Below are 17,008 nucleotides of genomic sequence, written 5' to 3'. Positions count from 1 at the left end.
GAATGCTCAGTTGGTTTTTTTTTTTTAATTTTTTTTCTAATGGTTGGAAAAGACTATTCGTCTGTGCTTGTTTCGATCCTTTTAAAAATCAATTAAAAATGACGAGAAGCTGAGAACCCAGTCAAAAACTTAAAAAAAACAAGCGGACAAACAAATCGCTCCTTGTATCTGTACAGTTGTTTACTTGCTCAAAGTTTAGAATTTGAAATTTGAAGTAAATTTCTCAGAGATACGTACATGATAAGTTAGTCGCGTTTGAATAGTTGTACGTACATCATAACTATCCTATAAGTACAATTTACATGATAACCAGCTCCCATCTTGGTTGAGGACTTTACTGCTTTTAGTACTTCAATGAAACCATGTGGTGATTGTTTGAAATTATGTTAAGCCTGATTTTCCTAGTCTAGCATTTAAGCAACCATTTTGTGAATGAAGCGTTATAGCGGAGCCCGATATTTTAAAAAAAAACATTTTAAAGCAGAGAAAGTTTCTTAAAGGCGGCATCCTATATGTATGACTGAAGTTCATCATTCCATCCCTTTTAACTTGAATGCAATAGTGTTCTTGGTCCCTGTTCACTCCATACTTTTTTGTTAAGTACAACTCATATTAAAAGTTTCTAGAACTACGAATACGTTTTAAAAATTGTCTTCGTGTAGAACATCGCCTCGACAGCTAAAGGACTCGCAGATCACTCCATTAACTTCATTAATCTCTGCCACCAATCTCTTCCACCTATGATTATTGATGCCGTATATAGATGAGATATGGTGCGATGCTGGCATTCCTTTAGTTCTTCACTTTTATAAACTTGAGATTGCTCAATTTGTAGCTGGGAATATAGCGTTAAACTTTCTATTTAAACGCTCTTTAATCTGCAAAAAGGAAAAGATATCATGAAGTTTTAGTCTCAGCCTGGAAAAAGGTGTCTGAAAATTACTCGTTATGATATTCCAAAGAGTAGCCTAAGGGTCACACTTCAACAGGGCTCTCAAGTGATAGAAAAAGCAAAAAGGACCTACGTTACGACTTCTTTAAACGGCCAGGCTGCTTATCACGATTGAAAATTTTGGGGTCAGTGGGTGACTTGCGCATTTGAAGACAATTCTAAGAAGGCTAATATGGTCTCTGACAGTGTAAAATGCGATCATTACCATAATTTTACGTCTAATCTTTAGCCACAATAACGACCACGGTAAGATTTTTCCATCATGCATTACCTTCAGGCGGTAACTGTGTTAAGATAATGAGTCTTTTTATGGCTTGGAGTTTGAATAAAATCATCGACAATAATTGCAATCAAAATCAAGCTCAAAGATTAATTTAAACGATGAATAAAGCTACTTGTACTTACCTGACTGTTTCGCACACAATGCAATACAAAAATGAGAAATCCCTGTAAAAAGAATAAGATGCACCTCTAAATGATGCGAGTACCTAAAATATGACGAGGCTGTTAATTTTGAGGTTTACTTATTTAATGAGCTCACTAATTGTGACTAGTAAATCATAATAATGGCTTACCTGAGTTGAGTTGAAGATGGTAAAGATGTAGGCAAAAGCTTTGTGAAACGTCGAAAAGATACCAAATAACCACGTGACACCCAGTAAGGGAATCATTACTACACATGTCTTGATGCAAAGTCTGTAAAATAAAAGAAAGAACAGTAAAACAAACAGTAACAAAAAAAAGAAATAACAAAAAAGGAACAAAAAAAAAAACAATAAAAAAGCGATGCAAAACAAAATGAGAGGAATTAACGAACAAGCCGTTTTTTGTTGTTGTCTTTATTGTTGTTAATGTTAGTGTTATCATTTTCCAGTCCCTGACGTTTATGTTTACTCTTACCGTATCTGATGATTTTCTGGAGCTGACTGTCTTCCGGACATTTCTTTTACAACTCTGGCCAGAATTAGCAAGTTAAGCTACAAAGTAGTAATATTTAAAATACCCTAAACATGGATATGACTGAGATGGTAGAAAGCCAACGAGGCGCGTAGCCCTGAGTTGGCTATAACCTATTTCGTATCCAACGAGTGCTAATGCAATCATTGTTGTAATACATTACCATATAAGGTGACTCGCAATATCAGCTAATAACTGGAGTTCATTGAACCCATCAGAACACCAGAGTGCAATATTCAAGTTGAAATTTTATTCAATATTAAGCAGATTGATATTTCAGTTTAGGAAAATTGTTTGGCAATTTGATTAGAAGTCGTCATCTGATTCGAGCTGAGTGTTGTCTACAAGTCAGTAGGCCCTTTTCCCGAAAGCCCTTGCAATCAACGGTCTTGGAGAGCTATTGTGTTCGTGTGCTTCTTTCCTAATTTATGATTGAGATATCAACGTTAGATTCAGACAAATAAAGAAAATGCATTTTTTTAGCTGAGACCGCACAGCAAACAGGCCTTTTTTAGACTGTCATATAGAATAGCTTTGGCCCACTGGTATTGATTCAAAAGCCTCCTCCTAAGAATAATTAGATTGTGCAAATGTTAGGGAGACTATCAGTTATGATTAAAAACTGTGATCTACTTACAACTTCCACTGTCACAACAAAAACAGCAAATATCCAGATAGAATGGTTTGCGTTGGAGAGCCAGCAGCTTATTCACAACACAAATTACATAATTATATTAGTCTTGAAGTTGAATCAAGCCATCACACAAAGGTGTAAATGGCGAGTTGAAGTAGAAGAGAAGAGGGAGAGGAGAATGTGTCGCCTTTGCTATGACATCCGCGAATGGTTAGACATTCTATTGTTCTCGAATAAGGACGATAAACTGTAGGCCCCGTCTCCTGCATCTTCCCTGTGCTGGTTAGCAGGGCACGTTACAGAACCCACTCATTTCTTGCAGGGAGTAGAGAACGTGGCTCCTGGTGTTGTGGTGTGGTCGTGTTATCTTATAAATAGTTCCCAAATGAACCAGCTTTAAAGCTGAAGTGGGCTGAATTGTCTCCAAAAAAATGATAATGTAACTTAAATAAATAGATAGGGATACTTACTATTCTTCGCTGACAAAACTACTGATTTCGTCCCTCGCTAAAGAAATTATCAGCGAAATACTGACCATAACAGCTGGAAAAGCTACAATCAACGAAAAGCAAAGTTTTAAAGACAGTGAAATCACCACGTATCAATATCATTTTGATAACGAAAACTTGATATTGCCTTTAGTAATTGTTGCAATAGTGGAAGAGCTTACCCCAAGAACAAGCATGGTACATGGCCATCTTCTCATTTATATTATAAACTTTGACGACAAATAAGTAAAGATAAATTCCTTCAACAAGCATCCAGCAAAAGGCTGACATGAGAAAGTACTGCATCAGGGCTGCCACTGCGACACAAACACCCTGAAAATCAAAAGTAGACTGAGCTTTTAAGAACAGTAACTGTTCTATTTCTATTTCTATTAGGATTCCTTTTAAAAAGGTTTTTTAATAGCTTTCGATATTTTATATCAAATATAGCCTTTATTTTCCCCACAAGTTAAATTTTTATTTAGTAGGTCTTGATCATGCCAACATGAATCTGTTACTTCATAAATACCTGTTTCCTATGACAATTTCTCAACCCCCCTCCTCCCCCCTTTCTGTCGAGCTGTGATCAATACTAATCACAAGAAACATAAATCTGTTCAAATCCTAAAAAATGCGACTAGAGCTAAGACTCCTCCTATGAATTCACTGCCAGATAGTTAAAAAAGCTTTTACTGACTTTGTTTTAAGTTGTACTTTTTTAAAAACAAAAAAAATCAATTATCAAAAACAATACAAAAAACAAAAAAAACAAAAAAACCAAGCGTTTACTTTATCCTGTGTGGCATTTATCCCAGCAAGAAACATTATCTGGCCAAGTCCCAGTGAGGCAACGAGACTTAACCTCACTTGAGACAGCGGCTGATGCACATCGCTGGTGATAAAGAAAAGAAATACAGGTTGCATTGATAGACATAAAGAGGAAAGTGGATATATATTATTTATATTAAGTAAGAAACTATACAACAGTATCACAAACGAAAAGGAAATGAACTAAGATAAGAGAAATCAAGCTAAAACTAAACAGGTCATAGTTGGAGAATACCAAGTGTAGTAAAATAATTCCATAACAGAAAAAAAAAACGTTTTACTTACGTGAGGAGAGCATAGGAAGCTAAAGTAAGAATTATTCCAATGAGCGACAAGATCAGTCCCACGTAGGTGAGAATCGTCAAGATCTTCTCATCTTTCTCTGTCGTCTATTTTGTCATCGTAACAACAGGCAAAAGAAAAGCAAAATGATAGTGATGACGAAATTGATATCATCCGAAAGAAAGGTTTCAATTTTTTTTATTTGTTACTTATATTTCCATTTTAAAGTAGCATAACAGCCCCGTTCATAAAAATGACTTATCTTCCCGCCTTTAAGTAAATATGGCCACAATGAAACATCATCACTCATGTTACCAGATGAACAGACAAACATCATTACCTCTGCTGAAGCGCTGCCAAAGTCGAAAAGAACTGCAAAGTGAGTCAGATGGTTGCAGCTGCACTCTGTGTAGTCTGGTTTTCTTTTAGATACCTGACATCCCTCAACTGACCACCCGTCAATACTAAAAACAAGCGACATGTTAGCTTTATGCATGAAACGACGAATATGTGAGACATTTTCCCTTAACTATTTATTGAGAGTAGGTTCTGCTGCTTGGAGTCATCTAAGTTAATCAGCCTGTCTTTTCAGTCGCCCATTTGCTGGTGTTTAAACAAGGAAGGAATCGTGAGGCGCATTTCGGTTCCTGCTACGACTCAGCCATTTGAAATCACTCATCTTTTGAAAGATAGCGTCCAATTCATTATGCAAGATTAGGAAGATGAGCCAATGGAACGCAGGGGCAATGGATGAGAAGGTTAAGTACTTCGGCTAACTCAAAGCATAACATTATCTAAGATGGCCACCAAGACATCCGCTATATCAAAGTCTTTCAGAATAATCCAAAAAGAGGGAAATTAAATGGGAAAACTAGGCAATAAAAATTAGATAAAATGAGATAATATAATTGACTAAGTTTTCACATGAAGCTTAAGAATCGATGTGCCATGAATCGACTGCCTGGGGCATTTTAAATTTATTAGACAATCGCTAAACATGTTTTAGGTCATACAATGAACACGTTCGCCGAGGACAAAAGTTTTGATTTAGTACTATAAAATACTGCTGGCTACCACAGAATAGTTATTCTTACCTTTTGGAATCAAACACTTTCCAATACACACAATTTCTGGTGGCGTCAAGAAGCTAATGAATAAGATACTGTTTCATTCAGACTAACAGTAAAAAATTCAAGAACAGCTAATCATTAAAAGTATAGTTTTCTCTCAATGTACCTTTTTTTCGTATTTTCATTCGTTGAAATATTTCATCATGTATTTCATATTATTTCAATTCTAAGTAGATTTTTTTTACCTTTTGATTTCTAAACCTCATGACGACATTTCGTATCAAACGTCTTGGCTTCGGATCCATTGCGACTGCCATTACCAAGCTGTTAAGACGCCTGAATGTTAAAGAAATAAAACCATCGAGTAGGGTTCGCTTTAGGAAATAATCCAATAGGCCCAATATGATTATCTCTATTGAGCCAATAAAAAAAAATATCAGGGTAGACGCTAGCCAGTGCAGAAGAAGGAATACTGCCTTTAACGGCTTTTTTGCTCCCGAGTGATTTTATTGGTTTAGTACCAGTCTTCCTCAGGTGCAATTCATGGAAGGGCTAAAACTTATCATTTTGTTTATCTGACCACCACTATCATTGAAAAATAATTGTCAGTGGGTCTTTTTTCTTCCTTCTGCCATCGCCTCTTTCATCGTAGTTGTCATCTAAATGCTGTACCATGAATAAGAAAGGTGCGAGGCAGAATATAATTCCTAAACGCGAAACACTCTCATTCCTCTAATTCAACTGTATTTTATTCAATAATCAAGATGATATATTTAGCGTAAAATAACCGTAAAGACTTATTTTACTTTTACTCACGAGAGTAGATTTACGGCATGATTGGAAATTTCTTACAGTAGTGACGCTATGTGACATTATGTAACGCATTACACCACACTACACCCAGGAAGTCACAGATTTTATGGACAGTTTCTGAATCAATAGTTTCTAATCGTAATGAACATAAACGTACAGAAAATATTACCTCCTTTTCTTTAAGTCAGCGTTATTTAATTCCCTCCTTCTTAACAGTTCATGTAGGTCTTTGTATATGATGACGACAATCACTGAACCTTTAAGAAAAAACATAGAAGCAGTTCAAAACGTATCCGTGAGTTGAATGGACTGCGAGTAAATCGTACTCCATGTGCAGGTAGAGGTGGCAATGAAAACAACTTAAAAGATACTCTTCTGTGAGAAAATTGATGACTTTTTCGAAAGTTTCAAAGCATTCTGCAGTACATGGCCCATTGTTATTTTCCTTGTATTTATCAGAAGAGTTTCTCTTTAGAAAATGTCACTTCCTACATTGGTGGGATAGAGTTTTATTTTCAGTGGGTGGTTGAACTTTACAAGTAAAAGGATTGCATATTTATATTCTGAGATGTTTTGCCTCCCTCCAGCCCCACTCACTGATAGAAAAAGCTATCGGAAGCTTCGTAGATCTAAATATAATATTCATGGAACCTGTTTGCCTGGAAACGCTACAACAACAACAAAAAAACAAAAACAAAAAGAAAATCTCCTCGCTAAGCTCAAAATCAGAGTCAAGTTGCTTCTCGTCTCATCATGGTCAGTTACCTACCGTTTCTTTTAAAGTTTTCAGATGGGATGTTAACAGTTTCACTTGATGATTCACCGAGGTGAAAGTCGTCAAAATCTCGTCTTAGACGTTTCCGAATACGAACTGTTATAAAGGAGGAATGATGAGGTTTAAAAATAGATACTAACAGAAATATCATAAAATATCATGAGAATATTATTGAATAAATATTTGTAATATTCAATGCGCAATATAAGTACGATACAAGATCGAGTTCATCCCTGAACTTCCACATGCATCCCGCCTCTAGTGCTATGGGATTAGTTATGTATGCCTATGATGAGTCTGTAGTACTTGCACCAGTAGATACTTAAAACAGATTGTGTTATGAATAAGTTACCAAAAATTTGAAAGAGGTATTAGTAGCTTAAACAAACAAAAAAAGGTTAGGCTTCACCTTGGTATGACTTCATTTTTGTATGTCATCCAAGATTTCCATCATACGCTATCAAGCCCATCCTTGAATCTCAACGTGTATTCCACCTCTAGTGTTATAGGATCATTTTTTTAATGTATCCTAGTCTGACTTTATTTTTGTTTGTCATTTAGGATGTTCAGTTTCTTCTCCTTTACAAAACATAACAAACAGAAGAACAAACTTCAGCATACCACGGATTCTCTCATATTTCCTCCTTAACACTGGCGTTGATTCGTTGAGGTGGTACCAGCCATACTTCAGAGCAAAGGTCTGAAAGGCATCTGCCGTTGTGTATATCAACTCTATCCGTTTCCGCTCGGTTATAACATTATTTTGAACTTCTGTAAAGGATATATCTTTATACTTGGCCAGAGTATCTTGCAACAAATCGAGAACGTTCTGCAAAGGGATGGATTGAAATTCAATGAGCAAAGTGTTTTTTCGTTGTAATTACCACAAGATTAATGCTTATGATTACTTTTCTCTTATAACAATTTTTTTGGGCATATTCTGTCGCGTGACGCGTTTAGACCAATTCCGTGCGAGCAGGAATACCAGATAGATTATAACAGTAGGTACAGTGAACGATGATGATGGAGTAAAGTTGAAAATTAAAAATGTTTTTCTTAGAAATATAATAAATAGAATGTAAAACTTCAACATACCTGCAAAGAGCTATCTTGTTGAATATATGTTTTATTCAATGCCAGGGTAAAATTATTTGTCTGTAGCAAGATGACATATCAAATTAGTGCGAAAGAGTATGAAACAGATACCAAATGCTCGTTCATTAAAGTTATCTCGACACTTCCAACTCACTGTTTTAAAATTCTTGAAATAATATGCAAAAAAGCAAACAAAAATAACAAATGAAACAAAAAACAAAACAATAGACAAGAACCAAACAATCCAACGGAAAAAAAAAACAGAAAGAAAACCAAATAATACAGCGCAAAATCATCTCTAAGCAATAATAATAGTGATAAAAATAAAATACTAGAAAACATAATTATAAAAAAGATAGCGATCATGACGATGATGTTGATGATCCTTATGATAAATTAAAAATGACATATTGTAAAATTATCATACTTGAAAATGAGCTGCATGTTACAGTAACTAGTGCGATATTGTCTATGCATGTCACTAGGGTATATGCATGTTTAAGCAATACCTACCAATTCTTCTGTTTTTGAAGTCTGTTTTGATTTTGTACGAAGTTGTGGTGAACTAGTTGCTCTTTGTACTTGAAATATAGCTGGAAAATAAGCTCAGCGTAGAGTTGAATCATTTTTATATCTACGTATCGTTATAAGGTCAAAACTTTGCTTTGAAGAAGTGATCAGCCGGTGTCTTCTCCAGAAAACCACATTACACTATTTGCTCTAAGAAGAGAGGACACCCGTCTTTGCATTATCTACTCACTTGATAAAACCAAACTGTCTTGCAGTACTCTCAACCAAAGCAGCAACTCAGTTTCTTTAGAAACCTACTCCCTTCATTCACTGTTCGATTATCCGGTATGTATCAGAGTTGCATGTTTGTGTGCAATCATTTCCATTGCATACCAGATTACATTTGTAGTAACCACAGTTACAAATCTACATTCACTGCGCTGCGTTATTAAATGTGCAAATTACTTCACACAATCTTTAAGGTTTTCAAAGCAAAATGTTCATTAAGTGGTTTGCCTGACAGATGCAACCGTTTTGCGCGGAAGTTGTCTCGCGCAAATATATTTATGCCCTGACTCATTATATATTTTTGGGTAGAATTTTTCAGAATGTCTCAAATAAACAAATTGGTCTGCCAAAATTTACTCGAGAAACTCACATTTTTAAACCGATCAGAGCGCATTTAATACGGTTTCGGTTTTTCTTAGGTCAGTGAGCAGATGGTTGAGAAAAAATTGAATAAATACGCGAGTAACTTGGGAGAAACATAGAAAGGAAACGCTGAAAAAAAAATAACTAATCGACTTTTAGCCAAACTTTTCCGGTAGTTTAAGGTACTAATTCTTATCCGCAATGTTTTGCTACGTCCAATTGACTGGGATATGTAGATACAAAGAATATGAAAGTAAAAAGAGTCCTTGACCCCTATTGCAAGATCAAATTCGCGAAAAGAATGAGTAATAATCTTCACAACAGAATCCACACTCACCTAATGAAGAGACCAGCAATAGAGTTGCGGTAAATTTATGGAAATCACCCATTTGTTTTGAGGTTAATTTGTTGCCCCTTCGCCTTCAGTCAGACCAATTAACGTGTTGAGATCAGCGAGTTATCTAAAAGCAACCAAAATATTATTTCCGTGTTGTGCTTATATATTATAAATATCTTTGAGATCAGTGCAAGATTGCTGTTAGTTAATTCTGAAAAGAGCTTTCTCCTGTAAAAGAATGAATTTAGCTTGCCTTGTTGTTTTTACGTCTACAGTGAGGCTTTTATAGGGCTTTTATTATGTTTATGGCTTGAAGCGCAAAATTGACTGTCATGCAAATTAAAGATATCTGAACGTTTATGTTGCATTTTAACAGAAGCGTCCCTTCATCAAGGAAATTTGAATATTAAAATGGCAAAATAATTTAAGTGAATATTTAGGAACACTTTTCTAGAAGTCTTTAAACACCCATAAATTGAAATATTATCCTTTCAGCAACCAACTTTTCTTTCGTTCAAGCCGACTGCACTGAAACCTTACCAACGCATTCAAGGAATTCGTTCCATGATGTTTTGATATATTTGTTGTACGTGATCATTAAGAAACGGAGTAGTTCTCAACTGTCTCACAATTACTCGCCCTCATCAAAATTCACGCAGTCCTGGCTTAAAATGTGCGCGTACCCGTTTTTAACCACCTGCTTTCTATTTTACTTGTAAGTTCCTTTCTATACTACAAATGCATAAATACTGAAGTCAGAATTAAGAAAACGGGAGCAAAAATACATATCTAGATGTAAGAAGAATAGAAATTGTCTTGCTTCAAAGGCACGACTTCTTCAACGTATGCAATATACACGCCTTTTTTTTCATTTACATCTCACAATTGAGAAGATAACGCAGTCGTCTTGGTAACCAGATATGACAGCTACACTGGTCATCTTTTTCAAGAAACGTGACGAAGTTAAATTATTTCATACGGTGCAATCTTTTCGTTCAAAAAATCAGCAAAATAATTTGGGGAAACAATTATTAAATGGTTGATCATTTTGTCTCACGATTTAGAGTCGGTTTATCAGTTGCAGTTGGTCGCAAGATAAACGATTAAACCTTCATTTATCCATATAGCCAAGATGAACAACAACATCTGTATGAAATGAGAAAAGCTGAAATACCTCTGACTTTTAATTTGAAGATTTCGTCGTTCATCTTTTGGAGTAAAATTCAAACTGACTTACAAGAAAATATATTTCTCTGTACCTTGGATAATAAGTGTAGATCCCGACACAGAGCACTTCTCTGGAAATAGGAAAAAGCTGTTATTAAAAAAAAAATGTCTAGTTCATAGTTAATGGTTGGATTGCTCTTAAAAGCAGGTGAAGCTTTCAGGACCTTAATTTATTCCTGAGAAAGGCAAATAACCTTTTTTCATAAAACGGTTGAACCATTTTAAATGTCAATCTGCTAAAACACACTTGTGTAAACTATGATTACGGTCCACGTTCAGTCTCTAAGTGCCATCAAAAAAAGTAAAATAAAAAAAAGTAATAATAATTCATTTCCCAGCTATACGTGGGAGGAATGGAGGCTTCCTTAATTATAAAAAGCTCCATAGTAAGCAGAGTTTCTTTGCGGATGAAAAATGTTAAAAGGGGGTAAGTTTCTAAAGAAACTGTGGTGCTGCGTCGGTAGAAGAGTATAACAGGGTAATTTAGTGTTATCAACGGTGTTGGCTTCCAATCCCTCTGACGAAAGGGTTAACGCTCGACACGTCAGCCTTTTAAATCCTCACGGTGGTCAGTTGACGTCATCAACTCAGTTGATAACACTAAATTACCTTGAAAATGTCACATTGCTTGAGGCTAATAAGTTTAAAAATCGAGCTGCTTTGGATTTTTATATTGCCACGTGCGCAATACAAGAATTTTTTTCGCAAAATAATTCGAAACCAGAGGAAAGTCAAATATTTGAAGGCCTAAGTGTTCTTTTTAAGGTCCTGGAATGCACATCTGCAGTGATATTACCCTCATCTTACAAATGATTTTCTAGCGAACGGAATAGAATATTTAACATTCATAGTGATGCGCTGGATCTGATATACTGACTCAGCGACATTCATTCTGAAATATGATTCGAACCAGTTTTTATTATAAGTCTTCCTTATGCGTTTTCTCAGATGAATTTGAAGAGCTTGTCAAAATAAATCTGTTCAAAACAGTTCTATACGTTTTAATCCGGCATGGAATCGGATGAATCCATTGATTTTGTAGATTCCGAGGCAGTAAACGCTTATGGATCGGTTGTTGCTAAAGAGGAACTTGCAAGTATTTCAAATAAGGTTAAAATGTTGATCATCCATTCATCAAGCTTGCCATCCTTGTTAAATAGGACCAAGGGTCAGTTGAAGTTTCCTGCCCATAGAGAGGAGCTTTTGCTCGAAAGAGTGGTCGTGGTTGTTGCCCATGCAAAGCAGCAAAAAAGAATTGTGACGCAAACTGTCAATGTCGCTGACGTTCCTGTTATGAAGTGACTAAACTTAAAATAATTAAACGTCCGGCAGTTCGATATTTTTCCATATTTCTCTTCGAGATCCAAAACATATTAATACGAAAATGTTCTACCTTTAATTACAATCCTCAAGCGCTTCCCGGCAGCCTAAAAAATTTCGAACTTGATGTTTTTCACTAACCCTGTCTACAGAGTGCGAAGCCATCCAAACGCTTGGCATTCAAAAACTGTTCAATGACACGGCTGGACACGTTCCTCAAATAACTCCATATTTCTCTCTGAAATATACCAATTTTTCGTTGGAAAATATTCTATCTTCATTTACAATCCTGAAGCGCTTCTACAAAGTGAAAAAATTCTAACGTTGTCCGTTTCGCTGACCTTGTACACAGAGTGAGAAGAGATCCAATCGTGACACTAAGAAAATTTTCACCGGACACAGTTTCCGAATAACTAAGCGTCCAACATTCTGATATTTTTCCATATTTGTCTTTCAAAAATACCAATTTCTATTTGAAAAAGTTTATCTTCATTTAGAATACTCAAGCGCTTCTAGAAAGTGAAAAAATTTGAACGTTGTCCTTTTCGCTGACTCTGAAAGATCCAAGCGTGACACTTCGGATTCTTCCGGACAAAATTTAAAAAAGTGTGAGGAAACTGTAAAATGACGAACGGCGAATGTATTTACCGTAAAACAGTTGACTATATGTCCAGGATGGTTCTTGAGAAAGACGATTTTAGAAGGTTTTCAGTGATCTGGGAATTTCGTGTTACAGGAAATTGGGTCGCGGCGCGCACTTGTCGTTACCTCTTGGCTCAGAATCACGCCATTTCAAAATATTTAGTTGTTGTCCACTCTCCCAGGTCCAAATTCCGGCTCTCTTCCCTAAACCAATATGCCATGCACTAGTATTCCAAGCAATACGCTTTTGAATCTCATGACTGATAAACTGCCATTCTTCTTCAGTTTCGATAGAGACTAAGTAACCTCCCTGGTACCAGCAGACATACCAGTTGAAATTCCATCTTGTTCCGCTTTTCGAAAATACATAAGAGGAGTTTTTGGAACAGGTTTCTTGGCACTGTACGAGAAAAATTAAATGAATGAATAAATAAACGAAAAAATGTATACTGATGATAACAATTGTGATAACGATAATGATGGAGACGAGAAAGTATTTTTGACACCATTAATTTTAGCAAACAATGGAAATCAAAACCCTCTACATCACTGAAGCAGAAGGCTTTAAAAGTGGAAAAAAGGAGATCAGGTAGCACCGTTATTCTACGACTTCTTTGTTTTGCCTTTCAACTTACGTTTTGAATCACAATCCGATGTAATAATAATATAATAAGTCTATGACTAATCATTATGATAATCAATCAGATATTATCTTTTTTTTCCCCAGTTCATTTTAAGGTGCATAAATGTTAAAAGTGGAATTACACTGCTTCACCTGTCAGGGGTGATGAAGGCACTAGACAGGAGTGTCGAAACGTTGGGTCTATGAATTGTAACTTCTTCGGTTACATTCATTAAATCTGCAAACCAGTGTAGCATCAAACTATGTCTGATTGTCCACCTGGTTGCCGTGTGAACTTTAATATATCCTTCTCTGATCTTTATAAACTAAGAGTTTAATGCGGAAATCTTTAGAATCTGGTTTGTTTTGATTTAACCAACAGTGACAAATAACCGCCAACTGACATTTTTTTTTTTCGGTTTTGTTTGGCCAAATTTCACAGGACGTTCAAAAATCGATATAAATATTTCGCAAAAGAAAAATCAAGATATAATTAGGTGGTTACTAAAGAAGCGCACAACTTTTAAAAAATGTTTTGCTCTCTTTGTCAGACTCAGTTGTACTCATCAGGCAATTTGATGGCTACCGCCCAACAAACACGAATAACTAGCGTGGTACTTACCCAGCACAAAATATGTTAATAGAGTTTTGAAAATTTTGCCGGATTCAGTTCCTTGCATTATCCACTTCATCATGGCCAAGATATGCAAAGGTTGCTGTTAAAAGGTATCGTTACACTAATATTTGATTCTCCATGCTTGAGAGTTGCGGATATACGGCATCTTTGTAAAACACTTTTGCACGAATTAGAATTTAATGCAAATTATGATCTCTGATAGCTTGTTCATGGCGTTTGCCTCCATTTTTTTTCCCGCCAGAGACGGACCAATAGATAAAAAGCAGCTTGCACCAGATGTGAAGCATTGTTTTTCTTAATATAATAGGAAAACTTCACGGTTTTAAAAATACTTTTTACAATTCCAATTTTATAGAGAAGCAGCTCAAAAATATGGTGGGTTAACTCATTCATGTGTTAATAACATGTATAATTATTTTTACAGCACGGCAAGCTCCGAGTCAAAGGACTCCTTCTCGGTTTTCTTAGATCGTGAGTTCGATGCGAGTTTACGTGAAGTTGATCGTTAATTGATCAAAAAAACTAACGGAGGCCAACGGCCATAGTTTAGCGTTCAGCCTACAAAACAACTCTTCCATGCAAAAGCGTCATGCAGATCATTACTTTTGTGTCCAGATGTTTGACGTCCAACATTTTTGAAGGAGCGGTGGGGTCAAAATATCAAGTAGCCTTAGCTGCAATAAAGTTAGCCAATCGAAGCTTGAAACGTTTTGAGATATCACTTCTTCCGCCTAAATCGTACGCTTCTTCATCCATGCTGATTTATAAAGAGGTGCAACGTAGTCTAGGTTGTTGTAAACCGAGAAATTCCTCTTCAAATGCTAGCCTCTCCGCTGTAGCAATATTTAAAAGCCAGGCCCATGGGAAATTTTCCGCATTACTATCGCTGAGCTTTTTTTCCTTTAAATTGTCTACTCTGTGCAAAAGTTCTTTAATCACTGTTTAATGAAGTTTGCGCAAGAGTTTACAATCTCTTGGTTTATGCCATTTCCGGCTAGCGTCGCCCCTATTGAATTCCAAATTATTCGATGTATTTTCGATTCAAAATGCCACTTCTTATCTTAGGGATGCGAAAAAAAAAAAGGAGAAAAACTGGCAAATATAACAGATCAAAGACCATCCAATCATAAGGATTTTTCTGTCCTTTTTAAATTATCTGTTTATATATTCAACCATTTGCGTATTCATCTATTTGTCCATTAAGGAACAACTGGATGTAAACTTAATTTTTTAATTTTTTTTTAATTTAATAAACATTTATTTAAAAAAAATTTTTACGAAACTAAACTTAAATTACATCACTCTACTTACACTACTCGACATCACTCTACTTATTACATTACTGCACTTATTGGATTAGTCACTTTTACTTATTCTTACTTATTCTAAGAGTCACTTAGTAACACTCACTTACAGCGTAATGTTATTTACATAACGTCACTGAACAGAACATGACTTAAAATATATTACAATACAAAACTCGCAATTCGCTAATTAAGCTCACTTGCCTACTTATAATTACTTGAGTACTTTACGAAACGGAACCTTAATTACCTTCTACGAACACTACGAAGTAAATTCAGAGACAGCGCTGGTAGAAAACTAAAAAGATAAGATTTGGGCTTTGATTTAGTGTGCCTGTTTAAATTGGCTGGTTAAATCAGGAAAAAAAGGCTTCCCGGGAAAATCTGTGAATTAGGGATGGGCTTCTTTAAATTCCTGCATGTTTAGTTTCTTGTCTAAACATTTTCAAGGGTAAATGTATAATTTTAGCATAATAACGAAAAGGTGTAGTCTGCGTCTTGTGAAATCGGTTAGGTGAGTTAAACGGGGGATGTCGTTAAAAGTTATTTGTTTATTTGAAAGTGTAATGTCGGTGTCATTTTCCTGGTTGAATCATGATATGGCTTTGAACGTCAACTTTAGCTGCTACTGCTATGGGCATTTTTTTGTTACGGTACAATTTAACCGACAGAAAGAACGCTATTAAACAACTTTAATATTCTTACTAAGGAGCGACTCTTAAAGAAAGTACACTTTTTATGCTAAATAAGCTTATTTAAGCCCACTACAAATTACATTTTAGCTCACCACTGACGCAATCTCACAGTTGTCTCCCAAGTTCCTCAAAATTAACAATCTTCCAAAGTGGCTCACTTTCATGATAACTCTCTGAAAAATCAGTCACTCCCGACAACAAAAAGGACTACTGCTGCACGATTGAGTCCTTTTGTACAAAGTGTTCCAGATAATTCCAGAAGCTTACAACAACCATTTTGGTGGCTACGAAACCTAATAAAATTTTGTAGAAAGTTCCTTAGTATGCATGTCAGCATGACTACGTATTCTAGGAATTTCTAGAAACTGATAATTTCAGTGACTATCCATAGCTTATAGTTAAAAGTAATAACAGTGTTTGATAAGAAGTTTATAAACTAAGTAAGTGAAACAAAGCAGTCATCAGCATACGGAGCCATCAAGAATTTAAATTTATAGATTGGTTTATTTCGATGATTCTTCCCTGCAGATATACGATCGCCTAGAAAATAAACTTATTATCGTAAAAATGATAGGTTACAAAGACAACTAGTTGAATGCTCAAACAATAATGCAGACACAGACCTCTTTTTATTTGCAGATTGTAACTCAGACCGATCGTAAGCGATTTATTGCTGTTAACTAAGTGATTGTTCTAAGTATTTGGTTGTTATTTCCGGTTGGCTGAATCAAGTTATGTAACTTAAGTACAATTTCGATTCAAATTCAGCACATGACTGCAATTAAATTGCCCATACATTCCCAACCTCATTTGGATTGACCTGTGGGCTCTTCCTTGTGGAGTTTCCTTTTATAGAAGATGGAAAAACGATGCTCATCTTTCTTTTGAATCGTTCTCTGATCTGCAGATAGACAAGCAACACGAAATATGGTTCTTAGCACTCGGATATTTATTGAAACACTAAAACTTGACGATATAAAGTTAATAATCAGTTCAATGTTTTTTCTTACCTGAGTGTTTCGCACACAGTGTAAAGCGAAAATCAGGAAACCCTGCAGCACAAAAATAATTTCAAGATCATTAACTTTTACAATATGCAAACAAATTAGTCAAATATCTATTCAGATTTCCAAGAAGGAAGGAAAATTGCATATCTTATAATTGAAAAA

At 35.5% G+C, this 17,008-nt stretch overlaps 1 protein-coding gene across 3 annotated transcripts; it reads right to left on the bottom strand.

Annotated features, from left to right (window-relative positions):
• Positions 1 to 258: 258 nt before the first annotated feature.
• Positions 259 to 16,710, bottom strand: LOC149052068 (adhesion G protein-coupled receptor L4-like). 3 transcript variants are annotated; one of them, XM_089213948.1, is made up of 19 exons: positions 16,645 to 16,710; positions 9,393 to 9,516; positions 8,408 to 8,487; positions 7,895 to 7,954; positions 7,421 to 7,628; positions 6,794 to 6,895; positions 6,194 to 6,281; positions 5,457 to 5,547; positions 5,236 to 5,288; positions 4,482 to 4,605; positions 4,145 to 4,248; positions 3,821 to 3,923; positions 3,214 to 3,364; positions 3,014 to 3,095; positions 2,547 to 2,613; positions 1,853 to 1,929; positions 1,528 to 1,648; positions 1,358 to 1,399; positions 259 to 878 (listed from the first exon to the last, which is right to left on the bottom strand). In XM_089213948.1, exons 2-19 carry the CDS (start codon positions 9,442 to 9,444, stop codon positions 825 to 827), a joined length of 1,659 nt encoding a protein of 552 aa, XP_089070074.1. In that variant the 5' UTR covers positions 9,445 to 9,516; positions 16,645 to 16,710; the 3' UTR covers positions 259 to 824. The 3 variants fall into 3 exon arrangements, with proteins under 3 accessions (XP_089070074.1, XP_089070030.1, XP_089070117.1); XM_089213904.1 differs by lacking the exon at positions 16,645 to 16,710 and adding an exon at positions 10,567 to 10,953; XM_089213991.1 differs by lacking the exon at positions 16,645 to 16,710 and adding an exon at positions 10,567 to 10,953 and having other exon boundaries at positions 5,457 to 5,535.
• Between the last annotated feature and the right edge of the window lie 298 nt (positions 16,711 to 17,008).

The sequence above is a fragment of the Pocillopora damicornis genome, chromosome 1 (assembly GCF_964200805.1).
Source record: "Pocillopora damicornis chromosome 1, jaPocDami1.2, whole genome shotgun sequence".
NCBI lineage: Eukaryota > Metazoa > Cnidaria > Anthozoa > Scleractinia > Pocilloporidae > Pocillopora > Pocillopora damicornis.
The sequence above is the reverse complement of the archived record's forward strand: the minus strand, read 5'-3'. Positions and strand labels throughout refer to the sequence as shown.